General features: G+C 36.7%; 1 protein-coding gene across 2 annotated transcripts in view; it reads right to left on the bottom strand.

Moving 5' to 3' along the window:
* Positions 1–24,795, bottom strand: part of HAAO (3-hydroxyanthranilate 3,4-dioxygenase) — a 33,339-nt gene extending 8,544 nt beyond the window's left edge. The window contains exons 1-6 of one of the 2 annotated variants that reach the window (XM_052680267.1): positions 24,584–24,795; positions 20,007–20,085; positions 10,704–10,787; positions 9,224–9,330; positions 6,387–6,476; positions 5,570–5,613 (exon numbers count right to left, since the gene is read on the bottom strand). In XM_052680267.1, the coding sequence (XP_052536227.1) occupies positions 5,570–5,613; positions 6,387–6,476; positions 9,224–9,330; positions 10,704–10,787; positions 20,007–20,085; positions 24,584–24,663 (484 nt within the window). In that variant the 5' untranslated portion in view covers positions 24,664–24,795. The remainder of the gene's footprint in view (positions 1–5,569; positions 5,614–6,386; positions 6,477–9,223; positions 9,331–10,703; positions 10,788–20,006; positions 20,086–24,583) is intronic. The other variant, XM_052680276.1, reaches the window with a different exon arrangement.
* Between the last annotated feature and the right edge of the window lie 2,030 nt (positions 24,796–26,825).

Genomic DNA, 26,825 nt, shown 5'->3' with positions numbered 1-26,825 from the left:
CACCAAGGTTGGAAAAGACCTAAAAGATCATCCAGTCCAACCGTTCACCTATTCCCAATAGCTCCTACTAAACCATGTCCCTCAATACAACATCCAGTCTTTCCTTGAACACCCCCAGGGTCGGTGACTCCACCACCTCCCTGGGCAGTCCGTTCCAGTGCCTGACCACCCTTTCTGAAAAGTAATACTTCCTAATGTCCAGCCTGAATCTCCCCTGCCGTAGCTTGAAGCCATTCCCCCTGGTCCTATCACTAATGACACGAGAGAAGAGGCCGACCCCCAGCTCACTACAGCCTCCCTTCAGGAAGTTATAGAGAGCAATGAGGTCTCCCCTGAGCCTCCTCTTCTCCAGGCTGAACATTCCCAGCTCCTTCAGCCTCTCCTCATATGGCCTGTGTTCCAGACCCCTCACCAGCTTTGTTGCCCTCCTTTGAACACGTTCCAGGGCCTCAATAAATTTTTATTTCTATCTACTTTATTATTATTCCTTCCATCTCTCAAGGGATGCTATATAATAGTGAATGTTTCTGTTGTGACTCTTCTTGCAGTTTCATGTTAAATTGCTAATGCTGGCAATAATATATACCCTGGGATGTTTTTCCCTGCGTGTTCCTACCTAATTCCTGGAGTAGCCATTCTCAATGTTAATGGAAATGTCAATGAGACTAGTAGGAGTTTAATACCTTTGCAAATTAATTTAAAACATGTGGACTGCAAGACAGAAATTTAGACACCTGGATTTAGGAAAAAAAAATAGTGAACTTATTCCATATAAAAATCCAGAGCTAAAGCACCAATGATTATTACTTTGGAGTTAGTTGGTTCATTTCACTGTTGCTGAGTATAGAAGTGGAAAAATTCAGCTGAAAATGCACTGGGTGTAATCATTCTTTTTCCAGTGTAACTGTATTTATTTTTGTAGCGTGCCCTGAGAACTGGTGTGACTGCTAATTTATGACTTGTCCATGTAATTATTTCTAGGCACATTTTTTCTTTGTGTCATTAAATCTGTGCTAAAAAATAAACACTTTCTTAATTGAAACAGAAGTTTGATGTGGAAAGCTTTGAACAACATTACTGTAATAAAGAAATACTGCCTCTCCAAAAGGAGATATCATCATCATCTTCCAGAAGGAAGAGGGTAAATTAAAACAACAAAATTGCAATATTTAGTTTATCTTTCTGCTTAATGGCTTATTGCAATATAACAGCGTCACTGTAATTAAAAATGCCAGGCTTTAACCTTTGACCAGGATTCGGATTACAATCTTAAAGTTGGAAAACTTACCTACTGTTTCTGAACCTGCCTTTTATGTGGCTGTGGGCATCTCATTTTCCATAAGCCCTCTCTACATTTGTGGGATGAGGCTTTGTACAGCCTATGTGAGCTATTATTACCAAATAGCCTCAGAAACTCCAGTGAAAATATCAGACTGACAGTGTGAGTTGTCTGTTTTGGTTGTTGCTGTCTGGGGAATGTTTAACAGTGAGAGGGGAAAAGGTAGCTACCTTATTAGAGAAGATGTACCTGCTGTGAGACTGCTCTGAGCTTTAGAGCTTTTTAAAATACTAGATTTTTTTTTCCTGAAGTCTGAATGGAAAGGAAACAATTTTATATGACATTTCTTCCAATTTTCATGGCAGGTTTATTATATACATTATGTTCTTAAAGGTCAGCAGTGTCTTGCTTCCTATGGTGAAGCACAAGGACAGCTCTCAGATTGCAGTTTATGTTCTGCCTCCCCTGTAAGAGACTCCGCTGAGGATACTGCAGGAGAAGCACTCTTCTTCCTGGAGACCTTGGGTTTTTCTTTGGTGCAGTCATTAGTGGTTCTGAGTCCTGAATCAACTCCTGGTTCCAAGGAACTTGCAGCACTACTTGCTTTTGGGTGATACATTTAGGTTTGGGATAGAAGAGTTTAGCACCAGTTTTATAAGGCAGCCAGCGTACTCTGGATGATGTAATACTTCTTTATTGGTCTACTAAATGTTGCTAACTTAGGTTAGTTGTGATCTATCTGGTTTGTCTGAACTCTTCATTGCTATTGTTGGCTTTATACTCCTTGTAGTGATATATATCCGTGGTATGGAGCGTTTTTAAATGTAAAGGAAGGGGAATGGTTGAAGTGAAAGAGAGGTTGCATAATTAAGTGCGATTGTAGGTACATGTTAGATGACTCTAGTCTCTTCCAGGCAGCCTTTGGGAGAGAGATGAATGTGGCCTGGGAGATTCTTACAGTTTCCTGTGCAGTTATGTTTGGTCCAGGCAATTCAAAATGCTTGACTATTTTTAGTCAGCTTGAATACTGCTCTGTCCTGTACACTTACTGCTGGCAGTTTGCAAAGTACATTGCCAAGGGGAGTATTCCTACTATCTAAATGCTCACATGCTGCTGCTTGTAATAAGTGTATGTGAAGCAGAAAGAAGACAAGTAACACTGCAGATATGTGGGAAGTACCTAAAAGATGAGAGAAGAGAATCAAAAATTCCCTGTTATGATCCATTTCTGGCCTAGGTATTAAATCCTCCTTGAAAAAGGAAAGAGAGAAGTTTTCTCAAGCCCTATTACAAATGGTTAACAGAAGAGGCTAATAATATGGTACAAAATCTTTCCAGGAAAGGTGCCTCAAGTAAGGATTGCCTGTAAAGTATGTTTCTGACTGATTATATTTCACCTAAATGTGCTTGTCTAAAAGCAAGTCTTGTTAATGGCTACTCCTGCCTCTTCATGTATTCTGAGTATCCCACTCCCTACTTGGAAGAAGACTTTCTCTACTGTTGGCTAAGCCAGAAAGCATAAATAAATAAAAAATCTGGACGTAGACATGGAGGCTCTTTTTTTGGTTTTACATTAAAAAAAAAAAAAAAAAAGGCAATTGGACCTTGATTCCATTTATAGCTTTCCTGTATGAGTGAACTGCAATCAAGGTTTTCTTTGAAGATGTTTTTCTTTCATTTATCCCTGAAGAGAGCAGGCAATATTTCTGACTTACGTATAAATTAAGTTTAGAGTACTTCAGATGGCACTTCAAAAGTGAAGAGATTCTGGATTTTCTGAGGAGAAATTGAAAGAAGAGGCTGAAATCCAGCCCTTTGCATAGACCAATTTTAATCTTACAAGTGTTATGCTGGTTGTTGGCATCTGCTTCTTAAGAAGGCAAGAAGACAAAAAAAAAAAAAAAAAACCTGCTGAGGGAATAGATCCAAAGCATTATTTCTGTCATTGCTGTATAACTATAAAATTTGCCATCTTTTTTTCTCTGTGCACTATGACTTTCAATTTCTTAGTGTCCAAGAAAACTAAACACTGAAAAAACTGAGAAGCTACCTAGGCTGAAATCCAGCCATATAAGTTTGCCTGCCTTTTGCTTGTAGCTAGAGTTAGGATACAAACATTTTAAGTATTTGTTGTCTTGACTTAGATGCTGATGTAAGGATTACAGAATCACAGAGTGGCCTGGTCGGAAGGGACCTCAAGGATTATGGATCTTCAACCCTCCCTGCTACAGGCAGGGCCATCAACCTTCACATGTAATACAAGACCAGGCTGCCCAGAGCACCATTCAATCTGGCCTTGAATGCCTTCAGGGATAGAGCAGAATCCATCTGGGGGGAAAAAGGTGTATTGAGTTCTGAGCAAAATAGGAACACTGACTTGCTTTATTTATTTCCTGTGTCTTGAAAAGGCTTTTTTCAACTTTAATTGAGTTTCTCATGCCTTTTGGCCTCTGTAAAGCTTTTTGAATGGCTTACAAGGAAAAGCTCATTTACTGGATTTATCAATAACTTTTCAAACGTTTTTTTAAAGAGTATTGAGGATACCATAACTTCTGATTGTCAGGTCTATTCTTTCACTCTCATCTTCTGCAAAAGTATTGACAAAATAAATCTTAGTTCTTTTTGTCTGCTTTGATATAGGTGATTTGCTTCTGATATGATATTATGATTATTGTTACTAAGATGATCATTACGGTCCTTTTCAACCCAGGCCATTCTATGATTCTATAATATGATTCTATGATATAAGCAGTTACTTCACACTGATGAGGGATGCTCGGTGGAAATCTATGTATTGAACACAGTATGTGTGAGAAGATATTCTTCTTATTACAGCAGCATCTAGAGGCTTCACCTGAAATCATACTTTCTGTGCCGGTCATTGTGAAAGCACATTGAAAGAAAGCAGCTGTCCTGATATCTCCTCATTTCCAAAAAGAAAAAAACACAATACAACTTAAAAAAGCAACTAGGCAAAAGATAAATATAAGGCTATTACTCTTCTACATGTTGGATTAACAAAGCATGTCATACAGGTCATCTAGATCTGTGAGTGCTAATGTAGTGCTTTACCTGTAATCAGGACTATCTCAGACAGCTGTGATGGTTACCTTCTGGGAGTCTAGAAGAGCTCAAAGTAAACTAAATACATTTTGATATTGGACATAAAGAGAAGTTCTAGGAGACAAGGCTCCCTTGTTTATTAAGAAGTGCAGTTTTCTGAGAAGCACATCTCATAGTTGTTCAGGGAGACAGTGTTAAAGGTACAGGTGTAGTATTTCAAGCAGTTTTTTGTCTGGCTTAATGTTTCCTAAATGCAAAGGCTTGTAAGGTTGCTGTTCCATACAGGACAATTCTGTGAATTTATCATTTGAGGGAGACCAACAGAAGCAACTATGTTTAAGGAATGTGCCGTCACAGAAAAAACCTAGCTTAACCCCATTTTAGTATTTGAGTAAAAACTTTGTTACAATACCAAATGAGACTGGATATCTGTACAGTCACTGACTTTATGGTGACTATCAATCTGAGAAATACAGTAACATAGAAATAAGGCTTTTTTCTCTAATCTCTATCAGAGTAATCCATAAAAATCTTTTGTTTAATGCATTTGAAAATGGATGTGAAGATTAAGGACAAATTAATTTGAAAACTTTTTAGGGAAGGAAACTAAAATATACCTTTAACTAGTGAGGTGCTGTGTAATTTGTTAGCTGTCCTGTAGCTGTAAGAGTAGTGTAACTGAGTATCACAGCAGTGCATTTGTGCACATCCACAAATTTCCTTGTTGGACTATCTACAAACAGAGGCAAAATGAAAATAGGTCAAGATAGCATAGAAATGAAATGCTAAATGGATCATGCCCTACATGAACTGAAAGTGTGAGCTTTTGCCGAGCTGTCATTATTTCTCAAGTTTATAGATGAAGGAGTACAAATATGCAGTTGTAGGTTCAACTCGCTAAAACCTCATTTCTACAGTTGAAAACAAATTTTTCTTGGCATGAAAGAAAGTTACAGATACTGAGATTTTTGCACTGTACAGTTTCCTGATGTCTTCATATGAACAGCCAAGATGTTTTTGGTGATCGTGTATAAGTATTTTATTTATTTTAATGAAATTTAAAATGTTGATGAAATTTAATGATTAATGAAAGAGATTACTTATCAAAATTTTCATTTACTAATCTCGCAGAAAAACACAAACTTGGTAATCTTTCATATGGTCATATATGGACAGAATCACTGTTCAATCAGATGCAAATTAATTTCAGAAGAAGACATGTGTTACCTGGATTTGGTTTTCCGGTTTTATATTGCTTGGAATTGAAAAATCTAAAATAATAAACATTATCCATCATTAAAAAGTTATGCTCATGTCTGAACATTCGTAGAGATTAAGCAGTAGTACTGAATACAGCTATGTCAAGTCCTCATCTATTATCACATGTACTCAGCTGGGCTATACCAATTTTATTGGCAAGGGCTGGGTTGAAAGTCCTCAAATTCATATCACTAAAAAAATTCCCTACTCTGGTGCTATACTGATTTTTTATTTATTTATTTATTTATTTTTCATTTGCTTGCTCCTTGTACGATTTTACTTGGATAGTTCATCATTAGTGAGTATCTAGCAAATTAGAAAATTAATTGATAACTTCGTATACTTCCTGGGAAGCAGCTGCTTTCTACAATACTTAGGACTGTGGCAAATTTGCTGATCATTCACGTACAATATGGATTAAAAATAATCAAAACAAGACGAGCAATGAGTGAAAGAAGCCTCAAAATAGTTTATAGTTTTACCTAGTTAAACTAGAACCAAATATTCATTCAGTTCCACTCATATTTAGCACAAGTGTACTCTTATACATTCACAAAGTATGTTACAGGTAGACATAGGGAATTCTTTTAAGATCGGATTTAATGAGGTTTGGGATATACAAGGTATGATTAAAATCTGTGGAGCAATGATTTACTTCTAACAAGTCAGTGTAACAAGGAAGTGAAGTATATAGATCACAGACTGATAATGGTCTATTAGATCACTTCAAATGTTCTTCTAAAACTTAAAAGTTTTAATTTAGAAAAGACATTAACAAGCTTACTCTTGAATTATTGGTGCAAGTTGAGTGCCAAGATCTTCACAGTGAAACCATCTTTCAAAGAGCACATTAGTTGATGTTCCCACATAGTATCTGACAAAGTGAAAATATTAGTCAGTCTTTTATTAACTGACAGATTAGGTAGTTTGAGCTTTCAGGAAAACAGCTACTTAGTGTGCATTATTCTCATGACTGGTGTATTCTGTTTCAACACCTGGCTATTTAGGGAAGCTTTACACTTCCCTGATTAGCTGACTGATGGGGTACTTAAACTTGTGTTGAGAGCCTAGGAGTTCTGCTGATCAACCATAGATAACTCACCAAATTCTCTTCACAAACTTTCCAGACTTAAAAACTGGAAAACCTGACAGAATTAATCCCAGGAACATAATTGGTCCATAATACTTTAGGATCAATAGCTCTTGCTTTAGGTAAAGTTACTACAAAAACAACTGTTCCCAATAACTGTTTCTGTTAAGATATTAGATAAATATTCCTTTTAATAGTCCACTTGCTTATTGTCTCTGCATGGGGTGGTAACAATACAAGGTTGTTTACAGACTTGTTTGCTAATATTGATAAGGCTTACAATTGCATAAATTTGAGAGATATTTAGTTCACTCTCCTGAAAAGGAACTCTGTGTTTTACTTGCATTATTTTGTCTAAACAGTTAAATTGTGCTAAGATCAGTGGGACAAGATAGTTGTAGTCTATGGAATGGCACACACTGAATTTACCTACAAATTTTTTAAAAATATGATAAGGCAGGGATGTTTCAGTACAGTTACGTATTACAAGTGATTATAAGTAGATCTTGTGTCCTTCGGGTTAGTGACTGGAATTAATGTTTAAAGAGGTAAACAAGGCTTATAAGATTATATTCTGGTGTATTCATGTTAATCATGTCTGTCATATGACTATATGAGTATTGCCAGAAATTTTCCACAAGCTCCCTAGTTCAAGTTTTGCAAAAAGAAAGTTCTTGGAAGTGAGAAGCATCATTAATGCCTCCAGTGTGGAAAAAGCTGTGCTATGAGCGCAAATTTTGGACACCTGAAAATCTACAAAGAGAAATGTTACAAATGTCTTAGTCAAAGAAAGCCTATGAAGGGCTTTACAGCTTCTGAAGTAGTAAAGAATCCAATCCGACACCTAAAACTGACTTATTCACCACAAGATTAAGTTTTACTAATGCATTTTTTTTTTTTATTGTAAAACAAAGAATGTTAACATTAATTAGGCTGAAACTCTGGGACATGCTCTTTCACTTGAACAATAATCAGCATGCTGGGGGCTCTGATTTGTGACTGAAGCTTATAGGCATGGTAAATAATGTAATGGCAGCATCACATTAGTCCTTAAGTCAGCATGCTTCAAAGCAATCTTTTGCTGTTGATGAGTGGAAGTTTGACAAGAAGCTCTGGTTGTAAATCCCATTTCCTAGCAGTGCAAGCAGAGCCAATGTCACTTCAAAAATAAACATGACTTTTACTTCCTGAACTTCGGGCATTTTTTTTCATAATTTCAATGTAAAAACACTTCACTGATTTTTCAGGTACCTGATTAATATTTTCAATTAAGAGCATGCTTTAATTATTTTTCCACCTGCTAACCATATGCTTGCTTTTAATTAGTTTAAATTTTCCCCAAGAATATGACTGTATCACAGTGCAAATCCCTACTTCTATCTGCCTTGAAAAGCTATTTAACATCTATTCAACTTATTCTACCCCCAAATCTCATGTACAAGACGTTGTTTTATTTGAAGTTACATAAAGCTACTTAGGTCTTTTATTTTAAGTAAACATTGTTTTCCAGATCACTAGCTAGTTTTCAGCTCATACTATCTTTTTTAATAATGCCAATATTCAGAATTCAGGCCTGCTATGAAAATATATTTTTTTAAAAAGTGCATAGATAAATGATGTTTCAAGTTAGCTGTATTTGTTTTCAGCTTGGAATCCATTCCAGTGACTTTCTGAATGGTCCCTTTCTTAGTTTCCTTTCTCTTTATATTTTTGTTTGAATAAAAAGTATTTCTAGCTTGCATATTCATGGTCACCCTGCTATGATACAGCTCATGCACACTCCAAAACTGTAGGTGAAAAGACAGAAACAGTACATTACAGACCTTGGTGAAATTTTAAATCTTTTTGAATTACATGAGTAACTATAATCTCACTTTAGTCAGTGTGCATTTAATATAAAGCCATCTTTTCTGTCTGCCATGACTTGCCCTCCTAGCCTTATGAAGGCTATAAGATAGCAGAACAAGGCTTATTCCTGCTCCCACTAGAATACTAATTAAAACTCTTATTTATTTGAAGACATTGTTCTCATACAGCAATGAAATCTAGGCAGATGTATTTACCATATAGAGGTGCTAGCGTTAAGAAAACTGACTTTTGTTTCCAGCTACCCGCACGCTTGCCAGAAAAGTTCATCTTCATTTTTTTGCTTTCATTTTTTGCTTAAGAAGAAATTAATGTTCAACCTGCCAGAACTGATATAGAAATCTCTTCTGATCTGTACTGTTACAAAGCTGAGACTTTAAAACTTCAAATGATAGCAGTAAGTAATATATACTTTGATAGCTATAATTGTAGCATATATTGTAGGGACATCTCAATCTGTTCTTTGCTTGACTAAGTCAAATACTGAATGAGATCTCTATGTATGTGTGTATGGATAAATAAATTTGTGGACAAAAGTATAAAAATGCCAGGATAAATCTGTTATATTATCAAGGAACTGAAACATAGTATTGACAATTGTATTGACAAGATAAATTAATTGCGCGTTATGAATCTTAACAGATTTACCAACAATTATACTTCACCTGAGCCCATCCATTTCTGTCTTTTGTCTTTGCCTCTCAATTACAAGACCTACAGTGTCTGCATATCTTTGAGGAGAATGAGGTATTCGAGCAGGTAGGAGAAACATCTGTTCAGACAGAAGAAACAGGAAAGCATCAATGTTAGGAGGTCTCTGTTTCATCTGTAGTCCTTCTGCTGCAACCAACCTGTAAAGTCTTTTGTTCACTGCCATGCTTTCCTGCTACTCTGTGCTGATCTATGCTGTTCCTTGCAGCTGTATTTAATTCAGTATCAATAGCCTATAAGTTGCTGCTTCTTGCTTTCTCAGTGAATGATGACAATTGATTCAATAATCAGCACTGCCTCTATTGCAGCGTGGTGCTCTCCTTCCCAGTTTGATCATCATTGCTAGATACAATTAAAACAAAAATCTAACCAGTTATTCTATGTGGAATATTTAAAAAAAATGTATTTACTGCAATTTCTCAGTAGCAGAAATAGAAACAAAAAGCAAATTGGTTGTCAGCTCCAGATTTCTAAATTAATCATTCACAGGTGTCCCTGCAACATAGCAGACATGACTGCACAATGAGGAGTGTTATTCTCCAGAAACAATTAACAAATACGAGGGACTACTAATTCATGCAAGTGTCAGAAAAAGAATAGGTAACATTTGGCTGGGAGAAGCCTTTTACTGAAGTTTGAAAGCAAATCTCTTTCTAGCAGCTATGTGACTGTAAGAAGGCAGTAAGGCTGTGCTGTTCTTGAGTGCAAATCAGTTTCTGTCTGCAAGGCAGAGCTAACAGTAGTACTTCACAAGGGCTGGTGTCAGCCTTCCCACTAAGGTATCTTATTAATTCTTCTTCTGGTACATGCCAAGGTGGATGTACTTGCCAGTGCAGAGTCTATTACTGAGATCTCCTCATCTACAGTTTGAAAGCTTACATCTTGTTTTGTTGTTGAAAAGGTGGTAATATTTCTTTTTAGTGACATTAAGTTGTTGGGTCTGTTACACTTTTCCTTAAAGAGTGGTCCCACAAGATCTAATATTTAATCCCTTCAAAGCTGAATGCAGTTCAAGCTTTGGACAATAATGAGTAGCAGTAGTAAAACATCTTCAGCAGTAACATCAAGAAAAACACCTAGTCACAATCTCTTTAACAGTACTGAACTATGTGCTGTAACAAGGCAGCTACTATATACAGAAACATCTGAATACAGTTGGATATGATTTATTTATAAACAGATTTTAAAACTGTTCTGATGTTATGATGGTTGTGAAAACTAGTGATTAGAGATTAACTGTTACTGAAATCGTGAGATGTTACATGGAGCATTATAGTTTGTTAATTATATGGAATTTGCATATGGCATCCAAGCTTTTATTACTTTTTTTTATTAGCCCGATGTCACATGGCAGTGATAAATTGGTCTTGAAATACTTCATAAAATATTAACATACCTATGTAAAACAACAAGAGAAAAACAATCATGTTTTACCTCCCCTTCTCTGATGACAATGTCTTTATGCTTCTTATTTTCGATTATCTTCAAGCACATGTCTCCTTTCACTTGGTAAAAAAGCTGAATGAATAGGAAAACATTAGGTCAGGTGTTCCAAAGAATTCTGTATTTCATCTTCTGTATAGAAAGGATATATGTACAAATACATTCGGTCTGTTTGCAAATAGATTCTAACTTCCAACCTTAACTGTTTTTTAAAATTTTATGAAATATAATATATTATTTCATTATGTGCACATATACATATGATGGTCTGTAATCGCTTGAAGAGCTCTACCGTGAATGCAGTGAAACCCCATTCCACTGTATCTGTTTCTGGCAATTACACTCTGTAGGACTGGGACTTTATGGTTGAGATACCTGTTAATTCAGCTGGATATAAAGCTTCATTTCTGCTGTTTTTCATTACAGATGCATCAAGGTCTTCACTGTTAAATTCAGTCTAATTAAATACTACTTTTTCCAAATATGCTCCTAGTATGCATGCCCATTTGCCTGAGGTGTGTGGTGTTTATTATTTTTTTCCCAGAGCTTTCTCATGTGGGAATAATTGCCCATATAGAAGCTGTTTGGCTTTATTTCTGTGGATACTTTGAAGCCCTACAACAGCTGCTCCTCTATGTGCTCCTCTGCCTACTGTGTATGTAAAAGGATTATGTTCTAAGCTTACGTAAGGACAGGACCACTGAACTTGTAATTCTGTCTTCAGTGACCTTTCCATAGTTCTGTTTTCAGAGTAGCTTTCCTGGGGCTCTGAGGTGCCTAGATCTGGCCTCAAGTTTCATGGCAGAATTATGCTAAATCTGAAAGCGGGTCTGTCATTTACCAGGAATGGTTCCCTCACTCACCCAAAAATGAGTGCATTTTTATTAATCTTGCATAATAATGGACAACAATAATCCAAACAATCAACTTTTCTTGTTTAGACATGCTTCTACATACTTCTCATATTCTTTGTGCCATAGCTAGAAACCAAACAGACCAATTCATGCAGTTGTTGAAATTCAGGTTGAAATTGCCTGAAATCTGACTCAAAGTTAGAACTACAATGAAACTTTTGATTTCTAGTCACTAACTAAAATTTTAGCAAAATGGAAATAAAAAGCTGATGAAAAACAAAGACAAAAGAAATCATCCAAGCATAACAAAAACCATCAACCAAGCCTTTTCCACCATTAGAAAAGATTAATCAAGTTTTTAAATCAGGTTTATTTGCTGAAAGTTTTGAGATATTGATTGATGTATTTGTCTGAGGAACACCTTTATAAATCTAAGAATAAGCACACTGGCAAAGGAATGAAACAGCAGAGAGAACTGAATATACAGAATATACGCTGGAAAAAAGCTCATGCAGAGAGCTTTTATATGAGCTCACCTTGTACCAGACAGATAACCATGGCTAAATTATAACTCTCGTCTAGGTGGCCACAATATCTGGCTACTTATCCTCCTTGTACTCTATTTCGCTATGTTCTCCTCATATCATTCTCTTGTGTGCTACTGAATGACTGTATAAATGTGACGGTAGCACTTATTACTGAGGATGTCAGTCAAGGCTAGAACTGCTCACTGTAGAACACAAACCTCTCCTTTTTTGTAAAGACTCACCTTATCTAAAACATAAGATCCTGATGGGTTATTGCACAGGCCCTTGTTAGTATGCCACTGGCAATACAGAAATTAAAAGATCCCTTTTGAAATGGTGAAATTTGGAGTGGTATCTTCCCTATGGCTACAGAAGGAGCTACTCCTGGATGCTTTGAAGGAAACGCTGATGAGGGGAAGAACAGAAGGAGAATTTTGTTGCTTGTGATGGATAAGTATCTTTCTCGTAATGGAAACGGAAGAGGAAAGGGACCATTCAGCTCAATAGTAGAGCATTGCCATCAATAGGAAAGATTCTTAATACAACACTAAATTTCAATTTAAAGAATTGTTTTGTGGTGGAAAAGGAGGAGCGAGATGAGCTATGCGTTGTTAATAGAAGTGTTTTTCTGTCTGAATTTAATACTACCTTTCATTATAAATTATAGTCTACTCTTCAAACTTTTTGGGGGAAAATGTCAGAATGATTTAGTCATCCATAAATTATCTGATGTCACTCTGCAAGGTAGTGATTACCGAACCTACTGATGCACTTATATTATACCTGAACTTTATTGAGGAAATTGTCAGCTTGTTCAACAACTCAGTGAGTTACAGCCCATGCCTATTTCACAGGACAGTTTGCCAATACAATATCACTTTGCTATTTTGCTGGAACTTTAATCTTTCCTCAGTGCTTACTAAGCTTTGCATTTCAACCTCTTCTGATGCGCCTCTCCCAACCCCTCTTCTCTTCCCTCCCCCTTCTCCCCCACAAAAAAATCCACACCTAAGTAAGGAAGTGCTGGTGGGTGGGTGTGATCGTACTTCATACTGGATAGTGTTGTGTTAAACTTCAGTGGAAGGCAGCTGAATCAGTGCCAAGTCTGTAAAAAGCTATTCCACCCCAAATATGCAGTCTCTGGCTGGCATTTCTGGCAGAAATTAGGTGGAGATATGGAGAGAGAGGATGTTTACTTCAGTGAGAGAGTAACCATAGCTACTTGTCTTAGTAGGAATTCATTTCACTAGGGGAGCAGAAAGTATAAATATTACCTTTAGAACAGCAGTATCATTCCTGCCATATGAAAGTGGTAGGACTATTGTCTTTTCATCCAGATGCATGCTTCTTAACAGAGTAATAAAGAAAGTCATAAGGGAAGAACACACTATTTCTAACTGGTTTGCATAGACCAGCTAGAAGTCTATTTCATGTAAAGCTGTGCAATGACAGTGAGTGTATGGCTTGCTAATTTATATCCAATGTTGACATCAAGCTCTGCCTAGATATAGTAGCTCACAGTTTTGTGAATGCTTCTATGGCTGAGCACTTATAAATAAGCATCTGTAGACAACTGCAATTTGCAATGTAATTTGTGTACTGCTTCTGAAAGTGAAATTTGGGATTGCTCAGCCACTTCTGGGATTAGACTCTGACTAGGCACATACTGGCTTGTGTTGCATGTTTGATTGTTAAATACTGAATTAATTTGAGGAGCAAAGCAAATTCTGATGTGGGAGTAGAGTCTCTGTGTTCTCCAGAATTCAGTAGTGACTGATCCATGTGAGCAGAGAAAAACAACTTTTCTCCCTTATTCATTACAAGTAAGGTAATCAGCCATCAGAAGTTAGGGAGGTAAACAGATGAAACAGGCAAAGAAAACTATGTTGTTTTGTTTTCTCATGTACACATCACCTGTGAAACATGAATACTAGCCAAGTCTCATCCCAACAACTGTCTGCAGCAAACATTTCTAATTTGTGATCTTTCTGATGCGAAAAGATCATTATTGTCACTGCTTTGTAATAATAGAAGCTTTGTTTCTTATTACAATATTCAAAGAGTTTTCACCAGGTAAAATGTGTTTTTTAAAATACTAGTAGCAAAAAAGGTTTATCTTGCTTTGATTCATTTTCTCAATTTTACTAGAGAGAAAAGCACTACATCTATGGTATGGGGGTCCAACCTTTTGTCTTGCTTGGGCCTCACTGAGTAAACAGGAACTGTCTTGGATTCCATATACATGAGTTGCTCCAAAAATAATTTCTGTAATTTCCATGGAAACTACACCAAAGAGCACAGTAACACTACTTGATAGAGCAAATTCTCAGCTACGAAACATTATTTTCAATACAATCACCACCATTATATGAGCTTTTTCAGCAGTGGTGAATAAGAGCCTGCATGCTGGAATTTAAAAAAATAATAATAATAATAAAAAAAAATCTGCACCAGTAAAGGTGACCCACTGCTGCTACTGCTTAAATGTATTCCCCACTAGCTCCCTGTGCTAATGTCTGCTTCTTGGTCTCCATAAACATTCAGCATTGATAAATGTTAGCAGGTGCCATTTTTTCTCCTTGGAGGAATTCAGTGATGCACCTTTGCTCCATACACGCTTCCATGTCAGACACAGTTTTGTCAGACTGCCCCTCTGCTGCCACCTATCACACAGAACAACATGCAACAGGATATTAGTGGGAAAATTCAGCGTCTCCTACCACACTACCAACATCTGCCTCTGAGGTTGTGGCAAACATAATAAAAAAGGAGGCACTACTTTTGGAGCAGCCATTGTAAAATATACAATACTGTTAGTATTTAAATAATAAAATACTTTGACTTTTAATATTTTTCCTAAAGCATTAAAGAGAGAGGAACCAAAACAAAACTGGGAGGGATAGGTGACCCTGTTTTTGTGAAACTAATGCATCAGTCTGGTTTGATGGCAGTGACTGCAATTCTTAGTGAGCTCTCAAGGCAATCATCAGACTTCTGATTAAGTTTTACTCTCCCTATACTTTATCTTTGACAATTACTCACAAATGTGTGTACTGCCAAAAAGCAATGATGTGAATAAGCTGTGATTGGAAAGTGAAGACTATTTCTCTCTGGTAAGAGAGGTTGAAAGGGAAAGCACGGCTGCCTATTCTTTGCTGTTTAGAGCACTGTATATAGCCAATGTATCAAAACACATACCAGCTGTATTTGCTATCTCTTCAGTCAATGCTGCCCTGCCCAAGCTCTGGTTTTAATTGACATGGTATTAATAGCACACTGATGGTTTGGCCATTACTGAGTGGTGGGTGTGTGTATGGGGCCACTCCATGGGGAAGAATCAATGTCTTTATAGCGTGGGGCTGCAGGCTGGATGTGGCTGACCAACTGGAATGACTGCCAGAGACCCTCCCCATTGACATCCATTATCCCCATAAAATCTAGAGGTAAATTGAAATTGCTAGGGGAGAGTTTCTCAAAAGCATGCTACCTAGCATAAACTAGAAGAAGGGGACAGCTTTCACTTGAACAGATTTGTCAGAAATTGGAGACATGTCCTATTTGTGGTATGTATGTGAGGGGGAGAAAAAGAGAAAACAAAGTTCAGGTTGAGAAATGCAGATGAGCTCTGATAGACACATCCATGTTGTATTTCAGACACAAATGCATCTCAAGCAGAAAGGGAAAATACGCTAGAAGAAGCTGAAGGGACTGGCCCAGGTAATTAGATGAGAGGGGAGATTTCCATACTGAGACTCCTTTTCAGGAGAGTGATACCAAGGCTCTGATCTTTGGGGCTGAATCAGTATGTAGCTGGTTGCATCTATAGGAAACAATCTGGCTTCTAAGAACAAAAACTTTAGGTGGAATACAGCACAATGAGAAGCAGGGCTTTTAAAATCTAGTGCAACACTGTGCCAATACAAATGTGTTGCAGGTGGCAGATGAAAGGCTGATTTGAATTTCTCTGCATGGAAACACACAGTTATCTCTAGACTCAACATCAGGTGTGAAGAGAATATGGATTGTAGCAAAATCAAAAGCAGTTCTTTGAGATTCATTTTGTGTAAGTGGTGGACTAGAGTAGGCAAAGAGGAGCCTAACTAATTTTGGGATCCCACATTTAGAATATCTCACCTTCCCCCAAAGCAACCTACTCAATGCAATAAATAAAATCTGAAAATGATTTTACTACAGTTAAGTTTTGTTATGATCATGGCTTTTTATGTGTCATTAACTTCCTCTGAAACTAATAGTTCCCTTCAGCTTTCACTTACCTTCTTTCTGGGAAGCTGTAAGATGAATGAAATAAAATTAAGCTCTTCCCCTACTCAGGCTTCTTAAGTAAGCAAAAATGTAGTAAATACACCATGAATTCTGTGAGCTGTGTAAACACCTTAACTCTTTGTGCCACAAATACATGATGTTAGGGCTGCCGTACAAACTTTCAGTACTTCATACAGGATTCATGCAAAAACTTGCTATATAAAACAAACGCTTTCTTTTTAGTACAAAATAAGGAAACTCTTCCTGCATTGCTATCTAGGTGCTTTCTCACAGGATTTTGTCATGCTTTAAGAAAAGACGCATTTTCCAAAGCAATTCAGTTTTGCTTGAAGTCTGTTTGAATAACAAATTTTTTTGTTATCCCTGTCCTGATGGAGAAGGCTGCAAGATGGAGCTTAAAATTTGTATGGAAAAAAAAAAAAAAAAAGAATATGACAGTCAAAAATTCAAGCCAAAAAATGTCAATGGTTTATCTCTTATAAGGTGCAGCTTAATTTTGCTATTTATAAAATCTGTCCAATAGATAACAACATCCTGTGTAGGAGACAGTGTTTCTGTGCAGACAGATTGCAGCTCAGTAGTGCACAGAAAATTAGGAATGAACAAATTGTAAAGCTACACATGTAGGAACTGCTGCTTGCTGAGAATAGGAAAAAATTGTGCTAGACCAGCCACTGTTTTAGTCTGCTTGATTAGAGACTCCAAATGAAGTGACCAGACTCTCAGTTAGCCATCAGAACAGATTTTTCTGATATACCTGCATGCCAAAGGTGCCAGCAGACAACAGCTCGGGAGGAGGATTCTCCCAAGCAGTCATCTCTGCGTATCAACGGCTTCCTGCTGTGAACTGCAGGCTGACTAGCATGCCTGCCATGAGGTACAAGCTGTGTGTGGTGACAGACATAAAATCATGTCTAAACAGATATAAACAATTCTAAATTAACTCTTCTTTCCAAACCAAACCTTTTTGCCACCAAGATAATGGTAAAAAAGGGCCAGGTATATTTGCCAATATGGGGTTTTTGCATTCATGATTTGGCCTGTAAACAGTATGTCTCTATTTTGGGTGTCGAATTATCACTTGGTAATATAAATAACATTTTCTCTGCCAAAATAATTGTTGAACGCTGTTTTGAATCTTTTTTCTATTTCTTTTCTTCTTTTTTTTTTTTTTTTTTTAATCCCAAGTATAATTCAGGAATACATTCTTATACTAGGAAGATCTATTTCTTTTCAGTGAAAAACCTAGGCTTAAAGGAATAATTTGATCACAGGAAGTTGCAAATGTCTGATAAAAAAGCTCATGTAAAATGCAACATCTGACTGTATTGCATCCGTATAAAAGCTATGGCCCAATTTATTCTGATACTATGAATTCTCCTATGGTATGGAGTACAAATTGGATCCATGATGGTGCTTTTATGCTTCCATTTTTAATCACTAAGTAATTGTAGGAGAATTGCTATATAAAAGAAAATGTTAGGTATCAATACACTTGCAATGACTGAATTAGTAATAATTTACATACTGCAATAATTTACAGACATACTGATGTAAACTATATCTCTAAGGGTGTAGCTAAATTTTATACTGCTAAAAAGTCATGGAATAGATTTAGGCTTACTAAGGGCAGGCCAAATTCCTCTCCAGCACATCTAGCAAAGAAGAAAATCTGATGTAAATAACATTCGATAATCAGTGTGGGTCCCTTTCAACTCAAGACATTCTATGATATTCATCTGAGTTTTGGTTTAAGGAAAGGGGAGGTAAGACATTTTAAAAATGAAACCAGATAGGAATTGATCAGGGACAAAGGATAAAGCAGTATAAACTGAAAGATGCAGGGAGGGATGAGACCATACAGAAGAGGAAAACATATAATTATTGTCTTTATACCCCTTCTATGGAAGATAGCCTTGCCCCTGGCAGGGAAGGTGGAACTAGATTATTTTTAAGGTCCCTTTCAAACCACTCTGTGGATCTGTGATATTTAGTACTGTAGATCGTACTGTTATTCCAGATAAACCTAATCTTTTTGTTTTCAGTCTGTAGCTCTCACATTTTTTTTTCAAAGCTGGAAAATAAAGTAGTTGTACAGAACCTGAAAGGCTAAGTTAAGGACAAAAACATATTTGGACTCATTCACTTCTGTGCCTAACTTGGTTTCATGCTTTGCTAAACCTTCATGTTACTGACCTTTAGAAAATCCACTCTCTCTTCGTAATCTAACTTGTCAACACTTACCCTCCTGTTATGGCATACTGTTATAGATGAAATATTCTTTTCAGTGCTTTCTGAGCAGTCAGACTACAGAATGTGGTACACGACCATGTTGGCAAAAACCAGTTTTATTTTCTTCAGATAAGTATCTCTGGAATTTTCTTGTTAAATTCATGATACATGAGAAATTTTTCTGGCTAGCAACAATCACTTGGTACCACGCTGCCCCGCTTCTCACCCCCAAACAAGTTGCTGGTGTGACACCAGGTGTGGTCAGGGTTGCCCCTGTGCAGCTGATGAGAATGGAGCCAGCAAGCAGAGTCAGGCAGGGCTGTGCCCACAGCTGAGTGTGGGTGGTGGGACTACTATGGTTGTGCAAAGCAGGCAGGTGTCAGACACCGACAAGATGGCAATTATCTTTCAGAATAGTAGTTGTAATGACTACAGACAACTAACTATGCAGCACAGCTCTAACAGAAAATGAACTAAGGTTTCTGTGAAATAATTGAATTGTTCTTGTGATAAATGATTTGGTGGTAAGTAAAGACAACTTTTTGTTTCTTTTTAAAAGTAATTCTTGAACTTAACATACTTCTCCTTAGAAGTGTATATAGATTCCTCGGCTCAATTTTCCAAAAGTGCTTAAAATAAGATGGCCAAAATTTATTGGAATTGCATGAAATTAAAGTCCAGTACTGGGAAAATATGCAAATAGTCTAACATTCTAAAATCCTCATTGCCATGTCTCTACTGTCCCCTTTCCATTAAGACTGTAGAGATACATCTGTTACTTCTATACTAGTGCAAACAGATAAGACTGTAGGCCTAGTGAAGAATTTAATTGTAAGGGCAGTAAATAAAGCCGATTGTAACAATTTTCTTTGGTTTCTACTCTTTCTTCCTATATTCCGCATTTGGCCCAATGACTGCTCATAACTCAAAGAGGTAGGATGACTTTCTTTCGTTATAGAAGATATGCAGAAAAAACGATGGATTTGATTCTTAAAGAATCTCTGTTATATACATTCCCACAAAGGTCAAGTCCACCCAAAATTCAAACCCTATGTCTGAGTGCTGTCCAAATGCTTCTTAAACTCTGGCAGGTGCTTCTTAAACTCTGCTGTGACCACTGCCTGGGGAACCCATTCATTTTGAAGTGTAAGAACACTTTATCTAGTTTCCCTTTAGAAGTTAACTACAGCAGAATAGATTTGATTTCATTGTATTTGTTTAAAAGGAAGTGCACAGACTGTGCTGTTCTGGTGCATAATTCTGTTTAATTATTTGAATAAATCCAATAAATACTACACCACTGAGATTGGTATTGTTTATTTGTAGCTTCAAAATTAGCAATGTTCTAACCATACAGATCAATTAAAACAACAAAATATAAGTGAGTCATTCGTTACCTCTTCTCCTTCTTCAATATGATAATCCTTTCTTTCGTTAGGCCCTCCAACAAACATCACATTCATTTGATATCGATGCCTAGAAAAGAAAAGTGACTTTTTAAAGCTACCTCTACACATAGCGTTCTTTCTATCTAAATTTTGTGGAGGTTTTTTTTGTTTTGTTTTGTTTTTTAATGTTTTGAGGACAGTATATTGGTGAAACAAGAGCGAGGAGCAACATCCAAAATTAAAAAGAGACCTAGAGCATCTTCCTGCTCTGCCACTGTCCACCTATTTCTCTTTTGGTATTTCAGTGCCTTCATCTATGAAAAGGGGACAAAGGTACTTATCACCAGTGGAAAGAGCTTTGAATTGTAAAGACAGAAAATGGTATGCAAGAGGCACAAAACAGGAAAACTGTCTTTTAAATGGGATCAGCCTGGAAAAGAGAAGGCTCTGAGGTAACCTAATAGTGGCCTTTCAGTATCTACAGGGGATTTACAGGAAGGAAGGGGACAGACTTTCTAACAGGATCTGTGATGATGGAACAAAGGGAAATGTTTTCAAGCTTGGAGGGTAGACATAGGGAAAAAAATACAGTGAGAGTGGTGAGGCACTGAAACAAGTTGCCTGGTGATGCCCCGACCCTGGAGACTTTCAAGGTGAGGCTGGATCACGGCCTGATTAACCTGATTTAGCTGTGAATGTTCCTGTTCATTGCAGGGGAGTTGGGCTAGGTGGCCTTCAGAATTCCCTTCCAACTCTAAGGATTTTATGATTCTATAAACTATCAGCTTCTTTCTCTTCTTTTTATATTGCCTTTGCTGAAGTGAAACTGCACTGCAATGGTTTCTTTATGGCTGTGGATGATTAAAAAAAAAAAAAAAAATTCAGGAAAATTTATCTTAATTCTGTTTTTGAGAGTGCCAGGGAGCATTTCTCTCAGTTTTCACAAAGAATAGGCATCACCCCAATTATCTGTCAGTCAGTCTATATTAAGAAAGAGATAATGTAAGTTTTCCGTTTTCTTTGTGTAGCAAAGCCTCCTATAGTCCAGAATTGATTCAAAATTTGTCCTAAAGAACCTCTTTGATGTGTTAGCCGAAGGATGCTGACATCTATGTTAATAAAAAGATTTTGGGTAGTATAGAGATCATAATAATGGACATCATAATAATACAGAACCAGCAGGTCAGTGGTCCACTGCAACACAGGGAAGAAATATTTGTCTCTTTGTCAGCACTTCATAAGCCTTCATTGAGAGAAGCCAAGCAACTATGAACATCTGAATGTATATATTTGGTCTGTTACCACTGTCATGTTTACTTTGCTTTCTTAAATGCTTTACTTAAATGATAAACAACGCCACAGTAACCATTTGTAAAAGAAAAATCATAAGTAATAGGTACAAACATCTCCTTGATCAAATTCAAGTACGAAGAATTAAATTAGATTTCAATACTTAAATTGACTGTTAACATCATGGGAAGCATGTTACAGCACCTGGCTTAAATGCCAATAACCTAAAATAAGGAAACAATCAAATCTATTTGTATTAGACGTGTTTAGTATTTGTGCTCAAGGACTCACCAAAATACTTCTGCATTAATGAATCTTTCTACTGAAGAAGGGTAGGAAGACCAAAACAACAAAAACACAGTGAACAGTTCATTAAATATATTCAGAGCAATGCTGGACAATAAGGGAGAGGCTATTTGAGTATCTTATAGCCTATTTTTAAGGTGAGTAAATTTTGAGAAACCTCCCAAAATAAATTTTTTGAGCCGCAAATTTAAACCAAAATTTAAAAATTTTAAAAATTTAAATCACTACTTTTATTGAGTCATTACAAGGGAAAACATTGATTTCAAAATTATTCTTTAACTTTTAGTTACTTTTCAGCAAACCTGATGTTGGTTCTGTTACTCTATGGATTTAGCTGTTTTTTACATAATAAGCAGGCATTCATGAGTTAATTCTTCCTACTACTAACAGTTAAATAATAGCTCCATCAAAAAATTCTCACCATCAAATACAAGTAGGAACTCCAAGAGGTTTGTTTGTTCACACTGCTAAACAAAGTTGTCCAGTTGATATAATTGTATAGAGTTAGGAAGAAAAAGCCATAAGAAATAAGAGGTTCAGTTAAGACCATCTGGGATGCAGTTAATGCAGTTTCAAAGTCAAAGATTTCAGGCATGTGGAAATTACTTGATTGCATTATTTTTAGATTTCGAATGAGATGATAATCAATGACCTATTAAGTTTTACATACCCTTATTTCTCTTCCTAATCACATAAAGAAAATGTAACCAGCAGGCAACCTTTTGGAAATGTCTCAAGACTGTGAAGAATGAGATATTTTGTAACTACAGTGTGGTCTCTTTACTGTAAGTACCATACTCTGAACTCAAAGAGCTTTAGAAGTGCCTTAGTGACCCTGCAGAAATAGCTGTCTCAGGTTCTGATTTGGCACAAATTGTTCTTTGAGGTTAGCAGTAGTTAAGCTTGCAAGGCAGTGTAATTAAAATATATATCATTAAATTGCAGCTCTGACATTGTGTTGTTTTCTTGACTCTGGTAAAACTCTTAAGTAGATGGTGATTCAGGAAATGAGGTTTTGTTTCGAAATCCCGAATAGGTATTTAAAATGTTGATTTTCTTAATTGAGTGGAACATAAAAGAATAAATGTTTGAAGGCCATAGCAAATGTAGAAACAAAAAGTCCAACTGATGTGCTGTAAGACTTAGACTTTAACCATTAAATATCTTTGAAATTTAAGTTCATAAGTTACTTAAATTTTTTAATATGTAGGCCACCTTGTGTTGTACAGGCCATGAGAAGATTTCTTCATACAACCATACTCAGCACACAAATGATCAAGTCTTTGAAAATAATCTTGGAAATCTATTAGTTAAATCTTGGAAAACTGCCTAAAGCTTTTTGGAAAATCCTTAAAGCACCAGAAGCGGGTGATGAGACTCAGAATCTATATAATACAAGGCTTGTCTCTCCTCTTCCACAGACTGAAGTTTCAATTGGGGGAAAAAGGGAAAAAAAAAAAAAGAAAAAAGAAAAAAAAAAAGATTTATTTAATCTATGCAAGTTTTATTGTGAAAAATATCCTTTGTTTCAGTGTGACTTTTTGCAGTATTTATGGAGGAGACTCATCAACACTAACAGTTTAGGAACTCATGTAACTTTCTAATCTCTGATGGACCTCGTGCTTCACAGTTACTTCGTGATTACACAGAGATGCTGGTAGATTGTGCAGAATAGTTCAGTAAACAAGAAGGTTCAACTTACTGTTAAGAAAGAAAAACATCAGTGTTTCACATAAAATTTTACTGACATCATTGGTAAGCTTTAGAATTGACTGTGCTTTACAAAATGCTTCCTAAATCTGTTCTGAATGTGAAAGAAATGAGATCATAAAAAGAAGGCATTTTCTTCTCTCACTCACTGTGAAACTGTTGTGGTGATTTGTTTCGTAATTTCTCAGTCAGAACATAGAACTTCAGTTTCAATAGCAACATGTCATTAAGGATGTGCATTTTACCTTTCTTATGCTTTGCAACCATAAATTTGAAAAGCAAATGTAACTGTGAACAGAAATTTATGTCATTGCTACGGTGCTGCTCATTCAGCTTTTGATTAGAGGTAGCCTTTCAGGATAGGGCAATACATAAATTCTTTGCTTTTTTAATAATTAAAATCGAAAAGTAAGGAGAAAAAACAAGTTTTCTTGCTTGCAGGTTTTCTATCACTTCTTATAGATTATTCGCTCATGAAAATCTTACACACAGGTAGTTTTAGACTAAATACAGTGTCCTTGAATTCAGTGACAAAGGAAATCCCTGCGAATTTTACAACCAGATGTTGTCATGAATTTGACCATTTACACTGAAATTTGTTCAAGGGCTTTGATACTGAATATATGCATGCTGTAAGCCTTTATAATGCCCAAGGTGTTTTTCCTCTGTTAGCTGGACAATTATTGAGTATACAGTTCACAGTTCTAAGATGCTAGTTAGTCCCCTCAAACATAGCCTGTTCAGCCTCATGCAGAACAGAGGGTCCTTCCCTGCCTTGTCAGCTCTGGAAATGCCATGGACATTGGAAATTCCTGCATTCCTCCTCTGCTTTTCTCCTTGTCTTCACATGATGTATCCCATCAGTTCTGATTGCTCTTGCATATGTAGTATCTCTACAGCATCAGAATGTCCCCCAGCAGCTCTGATAGCTGCTGCAGGTTGTAAGACAGTACAGCACAAATCTCTTGTCTAGGTCTTACCATTTATGGATGGGATGCCTCAGAAATCTCCTCAGATTTCTATGAGTTTATTGTCAGAGGGCCTGATGCAAAGTCCCTTAGCGGCCTAACTGCCTTACAAGCTGAAGTCAGGCAAGCATGCTCAAACTGATCTTCTGTATAATCACAATGCAAGTTACTTCCTATTCTTCAAAGCTGCAGTATGTGTGACTGCTGTCTTCTGAGAGGAACTACATTTTCTTGCATTTTAATAATTTCCTCTTTTAGCTAAGAATATTTATATATTTAAGAACAACATAAAATACCCCTTCATTTACTTACATAAGCTTGTTGCACACAGGTGGTAAAAAGGCTGCCCTGTTTTCTTCTATCCATTGTCTGACATTCACAAGAAGCTCCATGGTCCACCAGCTACTACGAAGCTTTTGAGGAAGATGTTTGAGTTTGCACTGTGCTCTTTCCGTAAGCAAACCACAGGCAACTCGGTCCCCAGAGCTCAGGATTGGTTGGTAGAGGAGGTGTCTTCAGGCTCAAGTGTCAAAGGGGACAGGTTCATCAGCCAAAGGTTACTTTTGAAAGAGTGCTAATGCTCAAGCAGCTTAGCTAATAATTGACAAGTGTTTTTTAAAAATGTATTTTCTTCTGAGGCTCATTCTACCCAAAGGAGGTAGCTTCATTCTCTCAGCTGCATCAAATGTTACCTCTATACAGAAATTGTCTCATTACATTGAGTTATGAAAACTTGGGCATGTCTAATATAGAAACAGCAAGTTTCAAAGCTAAATGTGCTTTGAAATTCAAAGCAGTGCTCGAAGTTCAGTTACATGTGTAGAGTAAATACAAAATGTATTTTTGCACATAACTATGTATCTCTGTGTTTCAGGCTTAATAACAGCCCTATTTCCTTTTTCTACCTCCCTCAAGCTTCTTAGGCCAAATGATTGGGTATGTGACTGAAAATATTGGGAACCACGTCTGCAAGACAACAAAAATAAATGTCTCTTGCGTTTTTAACACTAAAAGCAGCTGCTCACAAATGTTCATTTTAATTAGTCCCACTCATTTCCAGTACTGTGGCAGGGCTCGTTGGAGAGCTGACTGTGGTTCTGTGATGCCCTTAAGCAAAACATAGCATGCTATCATCAAATTAGCAGGCAAATAAGAAATGGATAATTATCAGGCATTCCTGGTCTGTATTAGTCTTTATTCCCCCATTAATTTATTTTCTGCATCTATGAAGTTCTTATTGGATTGCTCACTGCTTTCAGATCACCTCATTACTCCATTTTAACAACACTCTTTTCAGGTTTTGAATATATGAAATGGGTGATTGTAAAAAAAAAAAACAAAACAAACAAAAAACAGATAATGACAAAATGTCACAGCTTTTTATTTGCTCTTACTGCAGCTTAGTCTTGTGACAATATTTGTACTGTGCTCAGTGGGTCAGTGTGCATGGGAGTAAAAGTATAGTATGATTTACTTAAAAGTGGGCTATATATCCTTGATGATGTGTGCCTATAGGCTGCACAACTTCTGGATTGAAGAATCAAGATACTGGAACAGTACACACTGGGATATTCTTCAGCTTATAACAATGTAACTTTCCTACGGGGGGGGGGGGGGGGAGGGGGGGGGAAGGCAACAGAGTATGTGTTGAAACTAATTCTATAACTCTTGCTTTAGTAAGTATGAGAGTGACTCTGCTTTACTTTCATCTCTACTACTTCTTTGCAATTTAGTTTAAATTATTTATGTAATTGATCCAAGAAAATTCCACTTATTTTAGGAAAAAAAGATTCACATGGCTTATAGCTCTGTTACATTATTATAGTCAGTATGGTATTGGCAATACTTTCCCCTGAAATAAGCACAAAGTACTTACTATTTCACTCTGTTATTGAAAAAAAAACAAAAAAACCCAACATGATTTATTTAGTATGTGAAATTTCCACTGTTAGAACGACTAATGGTTGTGAGACATCACTACATAACATTCTGCACAGTTTTGGACCTACAGACAAGAACATTTAGGTGCTTTTTGTTCTGTAGGCTGCTGGCACACTATTTAGCTGTGAAGGAAAATGATCTTCCATTTAAAAGGCATTTTCACTGAGAGGATTGTGACCCAGCCAGGAGAACTAAAGGCACTTTTAATGACAGTGGTTTTGTAAAGCTCTACCTCATCATTAGTAACGGATTGCAGAGACTCCATTTGTCAGGCATGAAAGCAAAAAGACTGTTCAAATTCACAGCAGGGAAAATCACATACTGGATTTGATAAAGCCAATATTAATGTGCAAGTTTTAACTGTAGGGTTATTCTGTCTCAACCCCCTACTCTCACCTCTAGTCTCCACTATTTTTCCTGCTAGGCAGCATCCAAGGCATTATTACCTGCAGAGAACACTATCTCAGTATAAGCTGATAAATCCATTTTATGGCTAGAGTGAAGTATGAAAAAAAAACACAAAACATTCAGGAGACCAATGAAGTTCACTTATAAAATTTACCATTGCTAGTAAGCAGAGGTGACTGTAAGAAGGCAACATTTTTTGGAACCT

This window comes from Tympanuchus pallidicinctus, unplaced genomic scaffold (genome assembly GCF_026119805.1).
Source record: "Tympanuchus pallidicinctus isolate F22 unplaced genomic scaffold, pur_lepc_1.0 scaffold1, whole genome shotgun sequence".
Lineage (NCBI taxonomy): Eukaryota > Metazoa > Chordata > Aves > Galliformes > Phasianidae > Tympanuchus > Tympanuchus pallidicinctus.
The sequence above is the reverse complement of the archived record's forward strand: the minus strand, read 5'-3'. Positions and strand labels throughout refer to the sequence as shown.